The sequence below is a fragment of the Dicentrarchus labrax genome, unplaced genomic scaffold (genome assembly GCF_905237075.1).
Source record: "Dicentrarchus labrax unplaced genomic scaffold, dlabrax2021, whole genome shotgun sequence".
NCBI classification, from domain to species: domain Eukaryota; kingdom Metazoa; phylum Chordata; class Actinopteri; family Moronidae; genus Dicentrarchus; species Dicentrarchus labrax.
This window is the reverse complement of record NW_026136722.1, coordinates 19054301-19065149: the sequence shown is the minus strand read 5'-3', so window position 1 is coordinate 19065149 and position 10849 is coordinate 19054301. Positions and strand designations below refer to the sequence as shown.

Below are 10849 nucleotides of genomic sequence, written 5' to 3'. Positions count from 1 at the left end.
GTGTAATGTGTTTGATGTAGTGTGAGGCAGCTGCTGCGAAAGAGTGCCAGAGAACTTCATCTGAGTCAGTAAAGGTTTAAAAACTGGAGATCTCACAACTGAGAGTCTGATAAAAACACATCATTTAATTTTTTATTTGATCATCCCTCACCTTTGATCAACAGATTGGCGGCCATCTTTGAACCTTAAAACCATAGAGCATCACTCTTCATGGACACACAGCTGGGTTCAGGTTTTTCCTCCTGATAGAAAAACAGGATCAGTTCTGCACTGCACCCACAACACACTGAGACAGAACCTGCCAGTGACTGAATACACCGACTGTACACAGTGTATTTGTACCCAGGGAGTTCTTGGTTAGGATTTCTATAAAGTCAGTGTTTGATTTAGACATGTTTCACTGTGTATTTAAAGCTGTATTCAGTGCAGTGTGCAGTATAGGCGGGGAAATGATGGAGTGGAGTGACCATATCGGTCCAATTAGGATAAAAAGAGGAACAGACGTGGTGTCAAAGCAGTGAGTTTCTATAAACTGCTGCAACTATTTGTTCACTGTGAAACTGAGGCTGTTGTAAATTGACACAAACCATCACCGTCCATTAAAAGACATTTTAAAACATTCAAAAATAGAGATCTCACAACTGAGAGTCTGATAAAAACACATCATTTTATTTTCACCATCAGTTTGAAATCCTCACCTTTGATCAACAGAGTGGCGGCCATCTTTGAAGTCTATAAGAAGACCCTTAGAGAGATCACTCTTCATGGACACACAGCTGGGTTCAGGTTCAGGACAGTCTGGTCTCTGATGGATCCTGATAGAAAGAAATTCATTAAAGCTCACATATTCAGAAACATTGTCACTGAATCAAAGACTTTGTGAAATGATGTATAATTTGAAATGTTTGAATACAGGGCTGGACAATAAGAACAATGTCTTCAGTTACTGACATTATGGACGTGTTACTGAACACAATTTACTGATGTCACACACTTCAACACACTGTCTGAATTCCATATAATTAAAGTGAGAGCAGCTACAACATCTAACCAGAGAGCAATCAGCTCCCAGTCCAGTCCAGAAGAGCAGAATGTGGAACTGGTCAGACTGGATTGAATCAGGACAAACATCAGCAGTGAGCAACATGAGGAAGGAAATCTGCTCTGATTGATTCAAACACATGTTACTGTTACATTTCTCATTATGAAGCTGAATGTTTCTCCTGATACTGATTTGAGATCAGATTGTCCAGCCCTGTTTGAATACTGACAACTACGTACTTTAGCTCAGATAAATGTCTTTGTTTCAAATGGAGAATCAAAGCCTTTGTGACATGGAGAAGAGTCATGGACAGTTAGAGATCCTCATCTCACCTCTGAGCTTTGGTCCTTGTGTCATGTTCCCCACACAGAGTGCTTTTAGAGGGAGGGACTCCCTCCTCTCTGTCCTCACACTGATCCATAGCAGAGCCCACACCTTCACACAGACACAGCAACCTGCTGGGAGAGATCACACATTATTTCCCATTATTCCTCTCAGTCACATGACAAACACACACAGCTCTGATTGGAGGAAACGGCTCATTCAGCTCAATACTAAATCCACTCATCTGACAGTTTCCATGGCAGAGTAGAAATGTTGTTGGCACTTTGAGCTGCAGTATCTAAGAAATGACATTCACAATGCTCTTTAGTCTGTGGGGTTGGTTGAAGACTAGAGGAATACACTTCATGTTGCTGTTTCACTTCTATTTGACTGACTTTGAAAAGCTCCTCAACAGTTGAAATGTTGCTCTTTTTCCAAGTCTACTATATCCAGTCAGAGCATGCAGTGGCAGCTAGTCCAATAATCCAAAATCAATCCTGTTACCTTGGCAGCTGCTGCTGAATTCACATCCACATCAGCTCCCAGAGACTTTCTACCTTCATCTGTAGAGGAAACACTGAGAGCAGAGCTGAAAGCATCAGTCCAATCACTGATCAGCACTGAGAACTCATCATCACTCATTCATCCTTTACATCAGTGGTTCCCAACCTTTTTCTGTCACTGAGTAAACTGACGACCCCTGACTGAGGGACATATTTTATACATATTTCATATTATATCCAAAACTGTACAATCAACCCAAATATTGAACTCAGTAGCTGCAAGAAGTTGAAGTTGATTCTGATGAATTCTGAGCAGATTATTTCCTGTTTAGGGAACTTTTTATACAGTTTGTCTGTGTTATGTATCTTTTATCATTTTTAACAATCATAAATACTTAATATGCTTCTTTTTGGACAAATTCAGTGTTTTCTTGTCCCTGATGTTTGGTCATTGATCTATTAGACAGTTTACTTTACATTGACTTTTCTTCACAGAAGTGAACCAGATGCTGAGATATAGGCCGACCTACAGACCCCCCATGAAGCTTTGGTGACCACTAGTGGGGGTCCCCACCCTCAGGTTGGCAACCACTGATTTACATCATTTCTCCTGTAAAACTATCAGCTGCTTCTCCACTGATTGGCTGCTTCTCTCTGTTTCCTCTCAGTGTCAGTTGAATCCCTTTGTCTTGTTGGACTGTTGCTCAGACTAAAGAAGCAGTTAGAAAACATGACTGTGAACTCTGGGAACTACTGATGGCCTTTTCTCATCACTGTCACACATTGCAAACTAATCAATACATGGATCAATAGTGGTTTGTTATTGGCCAGAGGAGATGCTGCTTGTTCTCATTGGTCAGTGTTGAGGAAGAATGAGAGCAGAAAGCTGCCATCAGCTGCTCTACTTCTACTATCAGTCCACTAGATGGCCTCATGGAGCTGCATTTATCTGACAGCTTTACTTCCTGCTTACTTTTCAAACATGGGATCAGTTTATAAAATAGAATTCATTATTTTACATTCAAGCAGCCAAAAGTATTTGAAGTCGTTCATATTGGCTCCACCTGCAGCAACTCCAACATTAAAGTAGTGATTACATGTTAATGCATCAATAATAATCATCCACTAATATAATAATACAACACTGACAGAGGCCATTCTGTACACTGACTACTTTCACTTTACATACTTCAACTACATTGATAAGGTGAGCTCATAAAGACAGACAGAAATCATACAGTGAGTACTCTGAGTACTGTCAGTGAGTACTCTGATTACTTTGAACAGTGACACACTGACAGTAAGATGGAGGAAACTCTTCCTCCATGTTGGTTCTCAGTTGACTGTTAGTAGAGTTTTCTGCTCTTTCTACTGAACTAAACTAACAAGATGAACAAACAGTGAAAAGTGTCTCTTACTAACCTTCACATGGACAGAAGAAGAAGCTGCGACACGACGAGCTCACAAAGTGAAAGTTACCTGTGGACAGGGAGCGGCTGTGACGTCACGGTTGTCAGGGCAACGGCAGGAGTGGGGGATGGAAGTGAGGTAAGACTGAGGGAGTGTCTGCAGAGAGAGACTGGGAGCTTCCAGGTGAGGTTCCTCTGTTCCTCACAGCAGCAGGTTCAGCTGTGGGCGAGAACATCAACATGGCTCCGTTCCATTTAGCTACAGAACCGAATGGGTTGCAGCCGTTATCAGTTACACCTGTGAGTCCTTCCACTGATCACCTGCAGAGGTCAGCAAGTCACCTGAGACCGGAACTAATTAGACCCTGTTCAACCCGGTGTTTAAATAAAGTTTATACAAAAAAAACATGAAGATTAGCAAGAAATGATCATCAATATATGTATCAATGTATCAATGAATGAACTCTAAATGATTCATTAACAGACATAACTCTTCTTGTTCATTAGGGCTGCGATTAATGATCTTTTTCTTGATTCATTGATTCATTTGGTCCATAAAATGTTGATCATCGTTTCCTAAATGTCTCATTTTGTCCATAAAACAAAGATATTCAGTTTTTGAAGAAACTATAAAATATTCACATTTAAGAAGCTGAAATCAGAAAATTTTGGATTATTTTTTTCCTAAAAATCCATGAATAATATTTAATTATTTAATAGTTGGCAACAATCAATGAACTGATTCTCCACTGCAGCTCTATTGTTGAGGTAAATGTGGTTTGTTGTGTGTGAAACTTTAAAGATAAAACAGACTGAAGGAACGAGGAGACGACACAAAGAGATTTTTTAAAATATATTTTAAGAAAATACTGACAGATGCTGCTAACAGCTATATACAGAGAGTTTTTAACAACAGCAGATGAAGGAGAACAATATGCACGGGTCGACTGACGGTGACGGACGGACGCAGCGTCACAGGCTCCGCCCCCTCCCCGCTCTCACTTCTTGGACAACTTGGCCTGTTTGTTTTTAGGAGGCGCCCACTTCAAACACATAGTGTCCACTGTGGAGGAGACGAGACACAGCGTGAGCGAGACAACGGAGACAAAGACCTTTTATTGTTATTCAACGTGAATATTAAACTACACACACACACAAATATCCAACAGTTAACCCCGACCCACTGAGGGAACCCAATCCACACTGCAACTGGCCTTCAAACAGAGAAAATAAAGGAATTAAAGGAAGGAAAAAGAATCAAATCACCAATAAAACAAACATTCCCATACAGAGAGGGTCTGTGATCCAGTGTCTGATGGCTGATTGACTGGCATTAGTCTGGGAGAGACAATGAGGAGGCTGCAGCTGTCAAACTGACCCAGAGGAGGAGACACCATCACGACCCAGGGCATCATGGGAAACACCTGGTTTGGACGTTTTCCTAATTTTTCTGTGACTGTAGATTACAATGAAGGTTTAATCTGTGAAACACATCCTGTGTGCTTGATAATAATAATAATAATAAAGTTTATTTATGTATCCAAACGTGGTCTAAAAACTACAGGCAGCCTACAGATGATCTAACAGGAAGTAAACATTTAAAGGCTGCTGTTGTCCGACCATCTCCATCGAGCCTAACGACACATTGAACTCCAGTTTTCTTCCTCTTTATGGATGCAGGGTGGTGATGAAGAGTCTCAGCTGGTTTATCTTCGTCTCCAGCAGACTGACTTCACTTCACTACAGTTCTCCTCTCACACAGCCCACAAGAGATCAAACATTACCAGGACAACACACATTATCTCCAGGTGTTTCACTGACCTGTGATCGGCGGTTTCTTGTACTGGGCGCTCTTCAGATGCTCCTCCACCAGTTTGGGCGTCACACAGATAACGTGCTGGCCTTTCCAGTACTTCACCATGTTGAGCGACTGCAGCGTGCTGATGATGTCGCTCTGCGTGATGCTGGTCATCTGACTGCGGGGGGGAGGAGGAGGAGCTAATGTGAGCACCAATCAGAGCTACAGAACAGTGTGGACTAACTGGAGGATTGTGGTTATAAAGGAAGATGTCTGAGTGTCTACCTGAGGTCTTTGATGGACAGCGTTCCTCTGAAGTCCCTCAGGATCTCCAGCAGGACCCAGGACCAGTAACTTCTGTAGCTCAGCTTCCCCAGATCAGACAGAGGCTTCTCCGGAGAACCCACTGCACTCTCCAGCTTAGACAGCTCGTAACCTGAGATACACAGTCCAACAGTTTCACTTCAGATGGAGCGATGGCAGCGAGCAGGTTCATAATCTCTCTCCATAATCACACACACCCTTCCAATGTGTCTATTTAAACATTACAACATGAGCTGTCTGTTCATTTATGGAAAAACATTTGTGTAAAGTGAGCTGATGTTTTTGAATTTGAACAAGAGGTTGGCTCAATGTTCACCTCTGAATGTATTTAATCATTAGCTGTAGGGCGGCTGCACACACACACACACACACACACACACACACACACACACACTATTAGGCTGTCTCACTTACTAAAAGCTATGAGGAACTTCCCGTAGCCTCGGCGTTGGTAAGGCGGCAGCGTGAGAATACACGCCACATTGTTCCCATCAGGAGACTCTTTTTCCTGCAGGACAAAACAAAATGAAAGATTGAAGTTGTTAATGATTCCACTTTAAAGTTCTCTCCACATAAACTGTGTGATTCTGCTGAAGTCATTTGATTGAACTGTAACACGGTTCTGTTCTCCAACTGATCAATAGACAAACACATACAGGGATGTAAACAGAACTGTGTCCACACTGCAGCTTTAACACAGATCTAACATCAGAAACATCAGAGGAGAGTCTTTACTTTGGAGAAGTAGCCGACGATGTGCGCTCCCTGTTTGTTGACTTCAGTGAGGATGTAGAAGATGAAGGGCTCCACGTCAAAATAAAGCGTCTTGTGGTCCAGAAATAGTTTTGCTAGTAGACAAAGATTCTGACAGTAGATCTGCAAACAGAGACACAACAACGAAACTCACAACCATAAACATCACAAAGAAATCTCTGTTTACAGAAGCAACTGATTTCCTTTATTATTTAACAGTTTGTATCTCCAGGTGTGCTCACCTTGTGGTCCCGCCCGTCCACTTCATACACCGATATGTTGCTCCTTCTGTAGATTTCTTTGCCTGGAGGCTGCTTCCACTGACAGTGCGACTGAGGAGACAGCGATAAAAACGGGTGAAACAAACATCCCATAAATACGACTGAGTATAAGGGCCATACTAAGAGGAAAAATAAATAAATAAATACATTTTGGAAATTACGAGAATAAAGTCGTACTAATATGAAACAAAAGTCGTCTTAATGATAAAAAAGCTTCTATAGTTATCAAGATCTGACGTAAGCAACCAATCAGCAGCCTCAGTCTGAGCCCAGCAGCCTGTTTGTCTCAGTCGTACAGTCAACAGGTAAACTAACGTATTGATCATTTCATCGTTAAACAGTTTTACTGACTGAGCCAACAAACTGACAGTTCTCATAATATTACGACTTTATTCTCGTAATAAAAAAAAACATTCAACTGAACTAAATGAAACTTCTCTCCACTCTTAGACTCAAAGGACGGAGCAGCAGCTGTGACTGAACTGACCAGGTGATGTCTGAAGGTCTTCTCGTACTTCATGTATTTGAGGCAGTACTCGCAGATCCACAGCTTGGGCTGTTTGCCGTAGTCCTCGGGGAACGGCGAGAAGTACCAGGCGTCGATCTCAAAGTTTCCGATCTGGATCTTATCCACATATTTAACTTTGGTGATCTGAGGGAGAGACGGGGCGAGAGAGGATACGATGAATGTGGAGGACACGGCAGTGAGGGAGCTGAACCTGAAGAGCACAGAGTCCACTTACCGCCTCGTGCTCCTTCTCCAACGCCGCTGTCGTTGGGTCCATCTCCGCGTACGTCTGCGGAGGAAAACTCCTTTAGATAAACGTCCATAACACAGAGCGCCACCACAAACAGCGTGAGACACACTCACCTTCTGCACATGGTTGATCTCGTCGTGTTTGCGCTTCTGGTTTCGAGTGATCTTCCTTTCGGGCTGCTCGCCCAGATCACCGACGCCCCCGATCTCCGTGCTCTTCCTCACCGCATCCTTCACTGTCTTGGTAAGCGCCAGGCGGGCCTTTCCCACCCACTCATCTAGCCGTCGGTTGACTGCACGCCACAAAAAATAAGAAAAAGGAGATGGAGATCACAGTAAAGCAGCAGGTGAGAGGGACAGATGTGTGAATATCTGAACATGTCAACATCTGGTGGTGAACTCACATCCGACGTAGTGCACGTAGAACTCCTCTCTGCCCTCCTGTTCGTTCAGTCGGGACTGAATAACCTCCGCTGTATCTGAAAGGGGAACAGGGTCCATTAGGTTTGTCCAATACGGCTACCATTTTTTTCAAAATAATGCTCCATCTGACTGGAATAATCTTCTACTTTCTGTTTCTGTTTTTAATTTTTGTTGACTTAATAATCTTCAGTACTCTTGTTTCGTTGCTGTTTCTAAGGTGAGCAAGGTGTGTGTACCTGTGTATGTGCAGTGAATGTCTGTTATGTAACGCTGTTTCTGTTCATATATGTTGGGTTTAGTATTTGTGTCTTTAGGACAAACTCGAAAATGTGATGCTGCAATTCAAACGCAAGCTCAGCATCATCTTCTGCTGTCCTCACCAAACTCCATTCAGATTTCTACCACTTTAAAACCTCCTTCCTCAGGAGCAAACATACTTACTGTAATTTCAACCTGAGAAAACGTGTCTTGAAATGAACTGAACTATTATTCAATTCGGCGATCACATAATCCTCCAAACTGCAACGTTGGGCGATTCACTGCAGTGAAATATCAACTTTTATAACAGCCTGGCCTGTTTGTTTATATTGTTATAGTTTGATCATCTCCGCCGAATGTCCCAGAAAGCCCCAATGACCATTGCTAAAACACAGGCCGTATTCAACACGCACGTATTTAAAATAATCAATAAAAAACGTAAAATATTGAATGGAGTTTGGTGAGAATGTCTCCAAACAGAAGAGCAGCCTGCCGTTAACCCGCTGACTGAAACATGGTGAACAGAGGAGTCACTCACGCCATGTCTTGTCGGCTCTTTGACACAAATACGTCTCTCCAATTTCCACCGACACCTCTTGCTCCCTGCCGCCGCAAAACACGCCTCCGTCCGGCGTGTGGTGACTACTACAGCCCCCGGCTTCTCTCGAACGTCCAACGGCCTCCGCCTCGTCGTCCTCCCCGCCACTGCCGTTAGAGGAGCACGCCGCCGGGATACTACCGTCCAGCTCCCCCCGCTCGCTCTCCATATGACCAGAATCCATGTCCACGTCCATTCTGGGATCAGAGTCCTTGCTGTTACTGTAGTTCTTGTGAAACTCGCTCCCGCCAGTCATCACCTCGGCCGTTTTGAAAACAACAACACGCCTGTGCGACCCTGCGCAGATACTTCAGAGGGGCAGGTCTCCTAACAACAAATACAACAGCCAAGATGGCGCCGGTGGAACGTTGCGTAGGTTCCGCCTCTCTTCCTCCCGGCATGCGCCTGCGTCAACGTTCAACAACTACAGCTCCCATAAGTCCTAGCGGTTTTTATCTGGATTCATATTTTAGGGGTTAAGATGAAAGAAATATGTGTTTTTTTCACACTTTATGCACATTGTGAATGTGTAGGTTACAAATAAAACACATTTTAAAACACATATTTATTAATATAATTACAGAGCCCCCCTGGTGACATTGGATAAAAAAAAAAATAACGCCTGGCCACAAGATAATTATTGTAGTCATTTCCATGCAGAGACTGTTGATTGTTAACATGGACAAGTTTGAATTAATTTTATTTTATTTTAATATAGGACTGAATTACAATGACACTCTTCAGTCACTAGCGGTTAGGCATGGAGCAATTCTTAGCAAGAGACACTTAAATCGGCTGCTCAAAATGCTTGGACTTTAATAATGTCAAAGCAAAACTGTCCAAATGGATCCAACACTGTATAAAATGAAGGATTAGTTAAATCCAGCTTCATTCTCCACTTTGTATTGTTCACTTCTACTTCCATACATCACTGACTGTGTGCTCGTTTGGGGAAACTCATATCAAACAAACACTAATCAGATTTTTACATTTGAACAGAGAGACATAAGAAGTGTAAACCAAACTACTGATCAAGAACCAACTCAGCTGTTTGTTCAATGAAAGGCTGTGGGATTCATAGAGTTGGTGGATTTTCAACCAGCACAGATCAGGTATAAAGTCAGAAACTAATGACGAGCTGAAAGAGTCCAAAAGTTGTTTGAAATGAGAGAAAGTCCAAATGATTTGAGAGGAATCTGCAGCTTTAAGGACTGATGTCAGAGGTGAACTTGTGGAGCAGCTGTAGTGAGGAAATCAATTATTCTATAAAGAATCATTTCATCAACAAATATAAAAGTGATCAAACTGACAATAATTCAATTCAATTCAATTCTATTTGAAAAGTATGTGTTTAGATGAGTGTGATCAGTTCGCCTCGCTGTTGGTTGCACACCATTGTGTTAGAGTGTCTGTACTTTCTAGTGTTGCCTGGCTGTTATCTGAGTGGATTCAACCAGTGCCTTTTTAATCTTTTGTGACCTTTTAAGTTGCTCAATAACTGCTAGTTTGTTTTTTGTTCACTAGTTTGTACGCTTATGGGTGCTGATCTCTTTTTGTTCTTTAGTGTGATTCAGTCATTTTCATTTTGTGTACTAGTTATTTGTCAGCACCTGTACAGCCTCTCTTTTGTTATATTTCATTGTGCAAGCACACTCTCTGTAGTTAATTAAACACCTGATTAGAACTTGAACCTGTCAATTGTCTCATTCCATCTCTTTTCCAATTCCAATTCTATGTTACTGCTCTCCAAATGGAGCCGGGTCGTAACAATCACATCATACACCTTCATCTCCATAATAACAAATGTGCTTACACAAGCAGAACAACATACACAACTCTCCTGTACATGTGTAACAATAATAATGACATTTAAACCAACAGAAATACATATTAACCATAATAATAGGTTAACTGGTCCAATGGCTCCATCTACTGCTGTTAGCTCACTGGACACTCAAACCACTCAGTCATCAGCATTCACATTATGCTCATAAACAATGTGTTTTGTTGGGGTTTGTGGGTTCTTCAATAACAACACACTGGTTCCTTAAAGAGACAGAACTTTACTGTATCAAAGGCGTGAGCTTCATTCATGTTACAAGTACTACCGCTTCCGGCCCCCTGCTGTCTGCACATGATAAGATCTACAAAATGTGTTCTTATCATTACACAATGTTAAACCACGAACATCTGTTACCTATCGGCGGAAGAGCACACATGAGATTTAACGACGTGCGTCGTAATTAACACGATATACAAACGACACTCACTTCGTGCATCCGCTTAACACTCGGAGTAGCACAATAAAACACAATCCAAACAACAACAACCTTAGTTAAATACATTTGAAAAATACTGAAAGTCCCCACATGTGTGTCA

General features: G+C 42.1%; 1 protein-coding gene and 1 long non-coding RNA gene across 2 annotated transcripts; both read right to left on the bottom strand.

Moving 5' to 3' along the window:
* Nucleotides 1-1416: 1416 nt before the first annotated feature.
* On the bottom strand, nucleotides 1417-3747 carry LOC127356701 (uncharacterized). Its single transcript, XR_007882036.1, has 3 exons — nucleotides 3292-3747; nucleotides 1762-1943; nucleotides 1417-1664 (listed from the first exon to the last, which is right to left on the bottom strand). It is a non-coding gene; the product is annotated as an uncharacterized LOC127356701 (long non-coding RNA).
* A 371-nt stretch (nucleotides 3748-4118) lies between these two features.
* Nucleotides 4119-8835, bottom strand: kat8 (K(lysine) acetyltransferase 8). The gene is made up of 11 exons (XM_051388596.1): nucleotides 8411-8835; nucleotides 7596-7670; nucleotides 7306-7484; nucleotides 7178-7231; nucleotides 6922-7086; nucleotides 6396-6485; nucleotides 6136-6276; nucleotides 5815-5908; nucleotides 5362-5512; nucleotides 5100-5254; nucleotides 4119-4341 (listed from the first exon to the last, which is right to left on the bottom strand). The coding sequence occupies exons 1-11, from the start codon at nucleotides 8724-8726 to the stop codon at nucleotides 4277-4279; spliced, it is 1485 nt and encodes a 494-aa protein (XP_051244556.1). The 5' UTR covers nucleotides 8727-8835; the 3' UTR covers nucleotides 4119-4276.
* Nucleotides 8836-10849: the final 2014 nt, after the last annotated feature.

Excerpts from the sequence above, each read along its gene's own strand:
- kat8 (XM_051388596.1), bottom strand. The coding sequence starts at position 8,726 with ATGACTGGCGGGAGCGAGTTTCACAAGAACTACAGTAACAGCAAGGAC. Across the intron at positions 7,671-8,410 it reads AAGAGCCGACAAGACATGGC|ATACAGCGGAGGTTATTCAG; the intron begins GTGAGTGACTCC and ends TTCCCCTTTCAG. Across the intron at positions 5,255-5,361 it reads CTGTCCATCAAAGACCTCAG|TCAGATGACCAGCATCACGC; the intron begins GTAGACACTCAG and ends TCCCCCCCGCAG.